Raw genomic sequence first — 14,137 nt, forward strand, 5'->3', positions numbered from 1 at the left:
TGAGGATCTTAGTTCCAGTCCTTTACACGTATTAGAAGACTTCTTTGGGGGACTCCCTATTTGCTATTTCTCTTACCCATTTATTTCTTTTCATGATAATTGAAGAATTAAGCAAAAAATGCATTAGTCATAACAGTCTTGTAAATGTAATTTTACAATTCAGGAGTAACCCATGTTCTACAATATAAGGGCATGTATGCCACCTTGAAAATGGTGATGGGGTCATCATGGTGTCATGTGATTGGACTGTGGTGCAGGTTAAAATGCATTTTATGCCATTATTATCAGAACGGCATTAAGCAATTTACCGTACTGTCCAGGTACCCATTTCCATCAGTGTCGTACAGGCGAAACATAACTGAAAATGTAAATATAAAACATTTTGTTTAGCAGAAATCATGTAAGTGATTGTGAACAAATTCATGTCTATGGAATAAAAAAGATCTAAGCAAAAGATTTTAAGGCTCATGAATACTTATTGATGTTTGTACTTCCACTCCCATGCACCAGTGCAGCAGTTCTTGTGAGTTAACTGTCCTGAGTCTCCTCTATGAAGACTGCACCCAGAGAACACACGCAATTTTATCTCTGTTCAGTGTTTGCTCATTGTGTCCCCAAAGAGGCATTTTAGGTCTGCTAACAGGTAGATGTCTGGTCATGGTGATACTCCTTTGACAGTAAAAGGAGAATAGGATAAATAATATCATCGTTTTGTGGTGGATTTAAGGCAGGCAGGGTATATCAGCTGCAACAAGACAGTCTCCAGGCGCATTAATAAACATAGCTGCACCTGGGAGACATTGGGGATTGTGAGAAAAGAAATATAGCTTGGAGAGCTGTCTAGTTTATTTCCATCAATGTGCAGCTGCCTGATCTGGGGGCTTTGCTCTAATGCTCACACTTTCTAAATGTACACTTTACCTTCAAACGACTTTATGGAACACAATCTATAAGTATTATTCACTGGCTTCTAGACTCTTTTTAAAGCTGAGTAGATTGAAGGACCCACTAGATTAAACACACACACACCCAAACCATATTGAAACATACAGTAACGGAACTAGGTGGGGGCGGGCCCTGGACCCTCGTTCCGTGCGCATTTTCTTTACAGTTGCAGCCAGGGGCGTAACTATAGAGGAAGCAGACCCTGCGGCTGCAGGGGGGCCCAGGAGGTATAGGGGCCCCATGGGCCCTAATTCATATAAAATTTCAATAAATATTGGAGAAACAAGTCAACCCCAAAACATTTTGGGGGCCTGAAAAATAATTTGCTGTGGGGCCCAGTAATATCTAGATACGCCACTGGTTGCAGCTGACTCCAGCCGGCTGCAGTGCGCGCAATCTGCCGGGGGAGCCCTGCGGGGGTCTGGACCCTGGCCTAGTTGCACCCTCTGCTCTCCTGGTAGTTACGCCACAGGAAAAATAAACATATGCAGCATGCATGTACTTGCACATATTGACCCCATTTATTTCTAGTAGAATGTGCAAGTGCTCTAGGCTCATGCGCTCATTAACTGAAGATTTTTAAGGGATTAACAGCATGTGTCTCTCTAGCTAAAACTGAACTACAACAAGTCCCATTAGAGTTCTGGCTGATGATGCTCAAAGCTTTAGGTAATCAGTAAATATGCCATAGAACTAAAGATAAGTTGCTGTTGAAATGGATCACATTGCACTGGGAGAATCTTAAAAGACCATAACGCCACATCACAAAAAACAATCTTGCTCTTTAAGATGAAAAAAACGGATTGAAAGCCATACGAATGAGTGCAATTCTCAGACAGGAAATGGGCATGCATGCTTTTCTTTTACTGATTTATGGTTACTTCCTGCTAAATCAGTTAAATTCTCTGTTTAATGGACAACTGAGCTCTATTTAATGTAAGTTATGACTTAAAGGGGTGGCTCAACTTTAAGTTACCTGTTAGTATGTTAAAGAATTGCCCATTCTAAGCAACTTCAATTGGTCTTCGTTATTTATTTTCTTATAGTTTTTGAATTATTTGCATTTTTCTTCTGTCTCTTTAAATCTTTCAAAGGGGGGTCACTGACCCCATCTAAAAATAAATGCTCTATAAGGCAACAAATGTATTTTTATTGCTACTTTTTATTACTATTATCAATACATGGTTGCTAGGTTAATTTGGACCCTAGCAACCAAATGGCTGAAATTGCAAACTGGAGAGCTACTGAATAAAAGGAAAAATAACTTTAAAACTACAATTAATAAAAAATGAAAACCAATTGCAAATTGTCTCAGAATGTTACTCTCTACATTATACTAAAAGTTAACCCAAAGGTGAACAATCCTTTTAAGCCATGACATGGGCATTGATTGGCTAATTGGTGTTATTTGTAGCTCTTCCCTTATTCAAACATTCCCCTGAATTAATGTTGTTACCAAATTTAGCGGTAGGGGCTGTTGTATTTACATATTACGTATACGTATTTTATAATAGTTTCATCAAGATTTGGGTCGTCATGTAGAATTGGAATATATTTCTTAATAATTTGACATATCTACTGTGCTCTATTAAACACAATATATATAGTAGATTATTTTGTAGTTTGGAAAATGTTTTACATTGAGGTCTGCTTCCTCTAAAGATACAGTATGCAACTGAATTATATTGAGCCTGACCATCTATGAGTAAATCCTTTAAGATGCAGTTAAACGTTTTAAAGGAACGTTCCTTTAAAGGAACAAAGCGTAATCAAAATAAACTGTAGGTTAAATACATACATTCTAGTTTGTCCTCAGGCCTTCCTCTTTCTAGAAGTGATAAATAGCAAACAATATCTTTCAGCTGGATCACATCAGGGGGTCGTAGAGAAACCGGGGAGGATGATCGCGATGAACTATTACTTCTGTAATTCATTCTGAGACCTTACGAATGTAAAAATATCATTGTTACTCAATTGATTATTAAAATGTTGGGAAAACAGGACTGCTGTAATTGCAAATACCCTTTATAAAAATCATGGTATGTAGCAAAAATACATCATATTATAATGGTCAGGGAAATCCTTTATGACTGTGAAAGACCCTGTAATTTACAGTATCTAGAACATCATCTTCTATATAATTTAAAATAAGAATTTATATTATACAGTATATAAATGCACACTCCTTCTCTTATCACATGGACTGTGTATTTGAAAAAGTTCAGTATGTATCTAGTAGGGCCAGTTATGATTCCGTTTCAAACGTCCTAAAATAAATATCAGAACTTTAAATTTACAGAAAATTAGTGATGGGCGAATTTCTCCCATTTCGCTTCGCTGAAAAATTTGTGAAATTCATGAAACAGCTAAATGCGGAAATTCTCCGCAAATTCATGCCAGGCGAATTTATTCGCCCATCACTACATGAAATAAATAAAGCTTCCTTTATTTTACCACAAGAGGGAGCATTTCATGCATTTTCTAAGGACTTACAGAACAGCATTTTTTTCACTAGAAGATACTTTAAAGCTTACACTGTATTAATAACCGAAAATAGGATATTCAGTCGTACATTATGATCTGTGTGCCTAAACACCTAAAAAATCTAAATGTGTTCTAAATTCCATTTCAATCAGCTCTGTGTATCTAAAAAAACTATAATAATATTATATTATATTTTATTCAGTATTTATTATTGCAGTTATATTTAAGTATTTCTTTATGTGTCCAACATGTGTTCAACAACAAATCCTATAAAAGCAAAAGCAGGCTCCATGTGCAGAGATGGCTTTCCACGGCTTTCCACATCTGTCACTGGATTTGAATCCACTAATCCTAATGAGCATGGTATCCATGCAGGCACTTTTCCAATTAATATGGATAAAGTAATAGAAAAAAAAAAAATCTGGGTCACACTACAGTGCTGAATGCTGTATAGATACATACCATATACGGTAGAACCTGTGTTTCTGTTTTTTTAAAGGGACCAGAAAAAATGGTGGAAAAATACAGGAGAATGTAAAATGCGGGAACACTTGAAAAAAGACTATGTAGAATTGAGGTTTTGTTGTATTTGCAAACTACAAATACATATATCTGTTGACCTATACAGGTTTGGGACCTGTTATCCAGAATGCTCAGACCTGGGATTTTCCAAATAATGGATCTTTCCATAATTTGGATCTTCAAACCTTAAGTCTACTAGCGAATCATGTAAACATTAAATAAACCCAATAGGCTGGTTTTGCTTCCAATAAGAATTAATTATATTATTATACAGTGACGTAACTAGAGGGGGGCAGGCCCTGGCGCGGGACGTGCTGCCGGGCCCCCCGCCCCCCTCCGTACCCCCAGTAGTTACGCCACTGTTATTATATCGCAAAACTGCTGCAAAAATAGTTGTGCGTCAAAATTGTTGCACGCATAAAAATTGTCTTGTGCCAAGATTATTCGGACGCCCATTGATTTTAATTTTAACTAAAAAGGTTTTGCATTCTATTAGGGAAACTTGTTTCTACTGGAATAAAGAGTGAATGACCTACCTCCAGAGAGGAGCTGGGATTTGCTTTGAATGGAGGGGCTGGGGTTATGAAATCTGTTACTGAATGACATAAAGAGATGCTTGCAGAATTCATCTGGAAGTTCGACTTCAAGAAATGTTTTCATGAACAACCGGAAGCCTTCAAAGTCAATCGCCTAGTTTAATGAGAAATGTTTTAGAATTACAGTAAGAATAAAGTGCCCATTACTGTTTCTAACTGTAAGAGTTATTCTTGCAAATATCACTATCAATCAAAACGTAGTGGAGGAAAGCTTATAGGCAGCTGAACTGTAGTCAAATGAAAGACTTGTTGAACAACAGCAAAGCTACTTAAAGGGGTTATTTACTTCCAAACACTTTTTCAGTTCAGTTGTTTTCAGATCGTTCACCATTAATAAAGACTTTTTTTCAATTGCTTTCCATCTTTTGTTTTTTTACTGTTTTCCCAAAATTTAATTTTACTGTTTAATGTTCATGTCTCTGGTGTGTCTGGCAGCTCCGTGATCCAGGAGCAGATTCTGAACTGTTACAATTTGCCACATTTAGTTGATACAATTAATTGATACATTTCACAGCAGCATCTGTGGAATATTAGCAACTATTGTATCAATTCTAAAAGCTGCTTGTAATGAAACTCAGGGATTCTGCTCAGCATAGAGCTCAGAGCTACTTTAGAAGGTGTAAAATGAAACTTGAAGAAAAATGTAGACCGCACCTCCATTAAAAATGTTTCTCCTTTATTGTTAGCTATTAGAAAAAATTACATAGTACATGTAGATGCATCACTGCCTGATGCATTTCGGACATAATCATATGCTGCTAAAATGAAACTGTACACTTGGGGCAGATTTTTCAAGGGTCGAATTTTGAAGTACAAAAAACTTCAAAATTCGACCATCGAATTAAAAAACTTTGAATATCGAATTCAACCTTTTTTCCCCAAATTTGGCAATCCTGCGATCGAATAAAAATCGTTCGATTGAACTATTAAATCCTTTGGATCGAACGATTCGAAGGATTTCAGCAATCGATCAAAGGATTTTTATTCGATGTGTAAAGACTTAGAAAATGGTTGTAGAAGGTCCCCATAGGCTAACATACCACTTCGGCAGGTTTAATTTGGCGAAGTATTGAAGGCGAAGTTTTTTTGAAGAGACATTACTTTGATTATCAAATGGTCGAATATTCGAACGTTTTTTACGTTGAATCGAAGTCGAAGGATATTCGAAGTCGTACTATTCCATGGTCGAAGTATCCAAAAAATTACTTTGAATTTCGAATTTTTTTACTTCGAAAATTCCCTCGAATTCCCTTCGACCCTTGATAAATCTACCCCTTAAATATTAGAAAAATAGTCACAAATAGAAAAATAGAAAGTTATTGGAAAAAGTCTTTATTTCTGGATATCTATCTGAAACCGACTGAACTGAGAAAAGTGTTTGACGGTGAACATGGCACAATATTACACCATACACATATTAGTGAGTTCATATTGAGTATGCCAGGAATTGTCTGATCAAGAATCACAGACAGCTGTCTACTAGCCACAGCTACTCTTAGTTGAGCCACTGGAGGCCTCACGTTTTTTGGTGCTGTGGAGTCAATGGGGCAAATTCACTAAGATGCGAAGTTGCGCCAGCCGCAACTTTGCCGCACTTCGCCGTACTTCGCCAGGCGTAGTTTCTCCAGCGCTCCGCAAATTCACTAAAATCCGAAGTTGCACACAGGGGTAGCGTAAGGTTGCGAAGTTGCGCAAGCGTAGATTCGCTATATAAAGCGAAGTTACGCTAGCGAAGGCTTATTTGCATATGGCGCGAAATTCAAATTTCAATGGAGGAACACGTATCTGCACTACAAATGCCTAGAAAACCTTCAAATCAGCAAATAAAAATTTTATTTTGCCCTACACATGTGCCCACTGTCTAGGTAAGTTGCCATGAGTCAGGAAATGTAGGGGGGAGGAAGGGGAGCCCCAAAAAATTTTCTATCTTTTTCAGCTTATCAGCCATCATGTAGAAAACACGCCAGCGTTTTTTGGGACTTAGAAAAAAAATTGACTTTTTTTTAAACAATCCCTATCTACTCTATTGCGCTTCGCCAGGTCTGAGGTGGCGAAGGAAGTCTAGCGTAAAAGGTAGCGTTCAGTACACTGCGCAAGTTAGTGAATTTGCGTAGTTTCGTCGCTAGCGAAAATTCGCCTGGCGTAAGGTTGCGAAGTAACACTAGCGAAACTACGCCAGCGTTCGTTAGTGAATTTGCGCAGTAGCGAAAATGCCAAACGCTAGCGAATTAACGCTAGCGTTCGGCGATTCGCATCTTAGTGAATTTGCCCCAATAACTTTTTCTCCCATCTGCTAATTCAGCTGCAGACAATAGCTTATTAATTAAGGGGTTATTTAGATCTGTCTCCCCCAATATCCAGGGCTGTATCATTAAACTCCTGTGTTTGTGAAATCATTGCTCCTGGAATCCTGTATGTGTCTTCCTGCCGTGCCTTGTTCCCCATTCCAGTTCTGGCCTATGATTCACATATCCACTTATTCATCGCCTGCCTGGACCTTGTGCCTGAACTATTTCTTGTTTTGTCCAGTGGATTACCAGAGGTGACAAGTTTCACCAAAATGCATGATTTGCATAAACTTGTGATCACAATCTTTTTTTGGCAGTGATTGCTTCCCCCCTACTATTGCATTATTTTCTAAAATAAAAAGCTAAATCCTGCCAGGATTTATATATTTTTTTTTAATTAACTTGATTTTAAGAAAACATGATCATAACTAAATTTTTACTAATTTGTAAAATGTTCACATTAGAGTTTTGTCGCTATTTGAGTAAAACGGTGGCAAAATGCTTATATGAAAAGTAATAAATCTTCTTGTTAGGGTATCATGTTCTATAAAATAAGCCGTTTCCTTATGGATTTTGTATGATGCTAAATGCAAACAAACTGTATGTGTGACGTTTACTTTGTAAGTTGTATTGTACTGCTACAGAATATATAGCGTTGTAGTAATTGTCTTTACAAGCAACATCATTTTGAAGCTCCATCATTTCTGGAGCTTCAAAGCTTGTCAGCATTTCTCATGAAAACTCCAGGTCCCAATCATTCCACATAACAGATCCTATACCAATACTGTATAGTCTAAACCAGGGATCCCCAACCTTTAGAACCCGTGAGCAACATTCAGAAGTAAAAGAAGTTGGGGAGCAACACAAGCATGAAAAATGTTCCTGGGGTGCCAAATAAGGGCTGTGATTGGCCATTTAGTAGCCCCTATGTAGATTGTCAACCTACATTGAGACTCTGTTTGGCAGTACACCTGGTTTTTATGCAACTAAAACTTGCCTCCAAGCCTGGAATGCAAAAATAAGCTCCTGCTTTGAGGCCACTGGGAGCAACATCCAAGGGGTTGGAGAGCAACATGTTGCTTACGAGCTACTGGTTGTGGATCACTGGTCTAAACCTAGAATAGTTGTTTGGGACCAAAGCAGCAGACGTGGTATTTGAAAAATAATAACTGAATGATTTGTTCATCTGTAATTTTGTCAGAACAGCTTAATGATATGAGATTTTTTATGCTTGGGATGCCATACTTTTATTTCCATGGAAAATTTCCATGGCAAACACTAGCTTCCTAAGAAATACTTATTTTAAAGTATATTATATAGTCACAGTCTAAATTTGTTTTTTAGTAGCATAGCTAATTTTTGTTTTGTGGAGGAACACTAATAATTAGGACACAAATAATACTAACTTCGATAGTCGAATATCGAGGGTTAATTAACCCTCGATATTCGACCAATAGTAAATGTGCCCCTAAGGTTTTTTTTTTTTGAAAATCGTTCGATCAAATGAACGATTTTACTTCGATCGAATATTCCCTTATTCGATCAAAAAAAACTTCCACTTCGAATATCGAACTACTACAATTCGATGGTCGAATTTCGAACTTTTTTTCACTTCGAAATTCGACCCTTAGTAAATATGCCCCTTACTGTTTGAATCCTAAAATGTATTTGACTTTGCAGAGATATCTCATTAGTTTATCACTGCTACTGATCTTAAACACTGCCTTGAATAATCACTGTTTTAGCGCGAAATTGCACTAGAAACCGTTCATCCTCAGGTTGGCCAATGTATGTTCTTCAAAGTTATTATTCCAAAGAAATTACTGTTTTGGCGTGTTGTATCCAAAGAGGCAATGAGAGGCAACGAGAGCCACCCTCATTTTAATCAGCTGTAAGAGCTGAACAAAATATGTTGTGTTTTGGGTTTCTCACATGTGAAATTGTGATAGCACCAAAGGAAACTGTCTATTGATATTAAGAAATATTTAACCTCTGTGGTAGAGATTCGATTTTCCTAAACGATAGCAGAAATGAATAGCATTACAAATAATGTTTGTGATGTATGACCGCCAAGGCAGTGGGCATGTTTTTGGACTTTGCACATTGCCTCCCTGCCTTGCAGAATTAAGGCAGTTCTCTGCACTCTGTTTTGGAGAAATCTGAGGCTGCCCCAAAGAATATCGCACTCACTAAAGCAGTTAGTCACGTAGGCTTCCCATCTCCAGCCCCCTATCCGTCCCTTATCTTGCATGTCTTTCAGATGTATAAGTTAGGGAGTCATTGGAGAGGCAGGTCGCTTTCTCTATTGCCTGCCCTGGAATGAGGAGCAGAGTATAGTATTCTCCAAGGTGCAAGTGCTTGTTAGATAAGCATTAAGGAGTGAACTCTAGCACCAAAGGGGTTGAGTGTGCCTTAAAGGAACAGTAACACCAAAAAATGAACGTGTTTTAAAGTAATGAAAATATCATGTTGTGTTGCCCTGCACTGGTAAAACTGATCTGTTTGCTTCAGAAACACTACTATAGTTCATATAAACAAGCTGCTCAGTACAAATGGCGGAAATTGAAAAAAGGCTATATGGCACAGGATAAGTAGTGGCTAAAGATAACATTATGTTCTACAGAGCTTATCTGCTATCTGATGTGTAACCTGAGCCTTTTCTCTTTTGAATGGCTGCCCCCATTGCTACACAGCAGCTTATTTATATAAACAATAGTAGTGTTTCTAAAGCAAACACACCAGTTTTTCTAATGCAGGGCAACACTACATTGTATTTTTATTACTTTAAAACAATTTCATTTTTTAATGTTACTGGTCCTTTAAGCAGGCTGTACTCAATTCAAAACATATTTCACAAGTCTTTGTGCTCCTAAACAGAGCACAGAGGCCAGCAGTTAGCAGTGCAATGCAGTGGGCAAAGTGCTGATTGCAGCATTCTTTGCACTTTGCCAATTAGGTAGTGCATTATCCATTAGTAGGGATGGGCAAATTTTTTCGCCTTGTTTTGCCGAAAAAATGACGGGCATAGACTTGTATGGCGGTGTGCTTCAAAATTCTTTTTGCCATGTGACAACATTTTTTTGACGTGTCAGCGACATTTCGCCGGCGGCGATTTTTGGCAAAACTAAATGGGTCAAATTCGCCCATCCCTATCCATTAGGCCTCAAAGCATATACATCTAACATCTAAAGATCCCCATAGATGCAACAATTCTTCTTGCCGAACGACTGATTTTAGCGAAGTCCGACCAATCCTTCGAAATTATCGTGCATTAGTGGAATTCGAACGATCGAACATCTTACGATTTTTTGGCCAACATCTGTCAGGAAATTGATCGGCCAGGTCAAAAAATCTTTGTCGGTCCCAGTGCAATCTATCTATGTTTGCAGGGACAAGCAGGCAGCTCCCCTTTGTTTTCCTGGCAAATTGGTATTTTTAGTTGATGGTACGATCGTTCCGAGAAAATCGTGGTCTCACGATGAGGATCAGATCTTTTAAAAATATCAACATCTATGGACAGCTTAAAGCAAAGTGTGGTTGAGGTATGGTTAATTATTGTTTTGATTCCATGTTCAATAATGAATTTTTTAACACCAATAAATTCCTGTTACTTACTTGTTTAAGAATATCTTGCTTCTGATTTGCAACACAAAAAAAAGAAAAGAAACAGTAAAAATATAGGTAAGGGGTGTATAACATTACAATGGCTGCACAAGTACAGGTATTTTTTTAAATTCAATTTCTGATCGTAGTGTCCAATTATCTGTGCTCATGTTGTCACCATCATCAATTTACCCAAACAGTAAAATATTGATTAGCCACATGTAACCGATCACTGGCCACCCCAGAAGGCAAGGGCTATACTTTCCAACTCTTTCACCAAGTTAGTGGTCCCTTGGCCTTTTCACCAGATCTTTGGCTATCCATGTGTGTGACCAGTTGTAAGGATCAGCCCGGGACTCGAACCTTTATTTCCCAGATTCTGGACATTGTGTGTTCTTTTGAGCCACTGGGGGCTCTTTGAGGCTGATCCTTACCCTTGTGTGTCTTGTGTTTCATGTACCTGTCAGTTTCTAGTGTGTTCCTCCCCATTCTCCACCCACCTCGTTTACCCTCATGTGTTTCCCATTCCCAATTTCCGTCCCTTTATTAACCCCGCCCTGAGCTTTGCTCAGGGCTGAGTCATTAATTGTAATCGTATCCTGTATCTGGTCGCTGTATCTTGTTCCAGTGATTCCTTACCTGTATCCCAAGCTCCTGGATTCCAAGCTCCTGTGTTGCCTTGTTCCAGCATTGTTTCCTTATCCTCACCTTCCTGGTAATTACCTTATTTTGAACTGTTCCTGTGTTATTTGCAAGCTCCAAGTAAACCTGCTTTATTTTCACCATGTCTGCCTCCCTTACCATCTATGGGTACACCCCTGGGCTTCCGCCATATCCTCTCCCAATGGAATGGCTATCCACTATCACAGCGGTTCCATGCTGTAACCCTTACAGAATGACTCAGCCAAACAAGAAGCCCTTGGGAAAGCCCTCCATGCTTTCTTGTCCCGATGTGGAACTACAACTCCCTTGGGGTGGGTAGAATGAGGCAAAAGTCAGCTCCCATTTCTGTGATGATGTCTACCAGGATTTTCTCTCTGACGATGAGTGGGAGGATTCAGTCTTTGATGTGGGCTGGGAGGATTCAGATTCGAGCGAAGATGAGCTATAAACTGCTATCTGGCCTGTGTCTGGTCGTCCACCTCCAGTTTCTTGGCCTTTGAAATCCCCACCGCTGTCTGCTCCTGTTCCAGGGCCAGCTATGCCTCTGCAGTCTGCTCCTGTTCCAGGGCAAGCTATGCCTTTGCAGTCTGCTCCTGTTCCAGGGCCAGCTATGCCTTTGCAGTCTGCTCCTGTTCCAGGGCCAGCTATGCCTTTGCAGTCTGCTCCTGTTCCAGGGCCAGCTATGCCTCTGCAGTCTGCTCCTGTTCCAGGGCCAGCTATGCCTCTGCAGTCTGCTCCTGTTCCAGGGCCAGCTATGCCTTTGCAGTCTGCTCCTGTTCCAGGGCCAGCTATGCCTCTGCAGTTTGCTCCTGTTCCAGCACCAGCCATCCCTCCGCAGTCTATTCCTGGGCCCTCTACCCCACAGCGGTCTGCTTCTGTTCCCGGTCCTGCTACCCCTCTGCAACAGCTACCTCCAGTGCTGGCCCAGCTTCTGCCTTGTCCTGCGCCCCCAGAAGTGGGGCTTCTGCCTGATCCTGTGCCCCCAGAAGGGGGGCTTCTGCCTGATCCTGTGCCCCCAGAAGGGGGGCTTCTGCCTGATCCTGTGCCCCCAGAAGGGGGGCTTCTGCCTGATCCTGTGCCCCCAGAAGGGGGGCTTCTGCCTGATCCTGTGCCCCCAGAAGGGGGGCTTCTGCCTGATCCTGTGCCCCCAGAAGGGGGGCTTCTGCCGTGCCTAGTACCCCCAAGAGAGGAGGCTTCGCAGCAGCATCGGCAACCCAAGTGTCCAGCTGGACCTTCCCGACGACTGGCTCCCAACTGGCTGTCTGCTGTGCCGGCTTCCCAGCCTGTCCTGTCTGCTGTGCCGGCTTCCCAGCCTGTCCTGTCTGCTGTGCCGGCTTCCCAGCCTGTCCTGTCTGCTGTGCCGGCTTCCCAGCCTGTCCTGTCTGCTGTGCCGGCTTCCCAGCCTGTCCTGTCTGCTGTGCCGGCTTCCCAGCCTGTCCTGTCTGCTGTGCCGGCTTCCCAGCCTGTCCTGTCTGCTGTGCCGGCTTCCCAGCCTGTCCTGTCTGCTGTGCCGGCTTCCCAGCCTGTCCTGTCTGCTGTGCCGGCTTCCCAGCCTGTCCTGTCTGCTGTGCCGGCTTCTCAGCAGCTGCCTCCAGTGTCGGTTCTCCAGCAGCTGCCTCTTGTTCCAGTGCCGGTCCCCCAGCAGCTGCCTTCTGTGCCGGCTCCCCGAAAGCTGCCTGTTCCTGTGCCGACTTCTCAGCAGCTGCCTCCAGTGTCGGTTCTCCAGCAGCTGCCTCTTGTTCCAGTGTTGGTCCTCCAGCAGCTGCCTCCTGCTCCAGTACCGGCTCCCCGAAAGCAGCCTCCTGCTCCAGTGCCGGCTCCCCGAAAGCAGTCTCTTGCTCCAGTGCCGGTCCCCCAGCAGCTGCCTCTTGTTCCAATGCCAGACCCCCAGCAGCTGCCTCCTGTGCCGGCTCCCCGAAAGCTGCCTGTTCCTGTGCCGGCTCCCCGAAAGCTGTCTCTGTCAATTTCCATGTCTCCCATTACGTTTTCAGCTCCAGTTCCTACAGTCCAGTCTGCAGCTCCTGTGCCAGCGGTCCCGCCTGCAGCTCCTGTGCCAGCGGTCCCGCCTGCAGCTCCTGTGCCAGCGGTCCCGCCTGCAGCTCCTGTGCCAGCGGTCCCGCCTGCAGCTCCTGTGCCAGCGGTCCCGCCTGCAGCTCCTGTGCCAGCGGTCCCGCCTGCAGCTCCTGTGCCAGCGGTCCCGCCTGCAGCTCCTGTGCCAGCAGCCTTGCCAGCAGCCTTGCCGCTTCCAGCCTCTGTGCCAGCAGCCTTGCCGCTTCCAGCCTCTGTGTCAACAGCCTTGCTGGGTTCAGCCTGTGAGGACCTGTGTACCATGGCCTCTGGGCCCACGGACAAATCTACTTCTAGACCTGCCATTCCTGCTGCAGGATCTGATAGTTCTGGTGCTCCAGAGTCTACCAGTCTTGTTGCTATTCGTGGTGGTCTTCCTGTTGTCCTGGGCAATCCGCCACCTGTAATGGGTGCCTCTGCTGGTCCGCCACCTGTAATGGGTGCCTCTGCTGGTCCGCCACCTGTAATGGGTGCCTTGGCTGGTTCTTCTGCTATGCAGGCTGACTCTGGCCATCCATCTGATCTGGCTCCTGACTCTGGCGACTTCTCTGATCTAGCTTCCGATCCTGGCGGCTCTCCAGCCTTTGACCCTGGTGGCTCTCCAGCCTTTGACCCAGGCAAACTTTTGTCCCCATCTCCAGTCATTGGACTAAAAAGGATGGGGGTCTTTCGTTGGGTCGCCCGGAGGGGGTACTGTAAGGATCAGCCCGGGACTCGAACCTTTATTTCCCAGATTCTGGACATTGTGTGTTCTTTTGAGCCACTGGGGGCTCTTTGAGGCTGATCCTTACCCTTGTGTTTCATGTACCTGTCAGTTTCTAGTGTGTTCCTCCCCATTCTCCACCCACCTCGTTTACCCTCATGTGTTTCCCATTCCCAATTTCCGTCCCTTTATTAACCCCGCCCTGAGCTTTGCTCAGGGCTGAGTCATTAATTGTAATCGTATCCTGTATCTGGTTGCTGTATCTT

At 42.6% G+C, this 14,137-nt stretch overlaps 1 protein-coding gene across 1 annotated transcript in view; it reads right to left on the reverse strand.

Moving 5' to 3' along the window:
- The window catches only part of dgkb.S (diacylglycerol kinase beta S homeolog), a 267,377-nt gene that overhangs the window by 204,094 nt on the left and 49,146 nt on the right, over positions 1-14,137 (reverse strand). Inside the window, exons 4-7 of the mRNA XM_041567492.1 lie at positions 10,451-10,471; positions 4,488-4,641; positions 2,744-2,887; positions 309-358 (exon numbers count right to left, since the gene is read on the reverse strand). Coding sequence (XP_041423426.1) covers positions 309-358; positions 2,744-2,887; positions 4,488-4,641; positions 10,451-10,471 — 369 coding nt within the window. The remainder of the gene's footprint in view (positions 1-308; positions 359-2,743; positions 2,888-4,487; positions 4,642-10,450; positions 10,472-14,137) is intronic.

This window comes from Xenopus laevis, chromosome 6S (genome assembly GCF_017654675.1).
Source record: "Xenopus laevis strain J_2021 chromosome 6S, Xenopus_laevis_v10.1, whole genome shotgun sequence".
Taxonomy (NCBI): Eukaryota; Metazoa; Chordata; class Amphibia; order Anura; family Pipidae; genus Xenopus; species Xenopus laevis.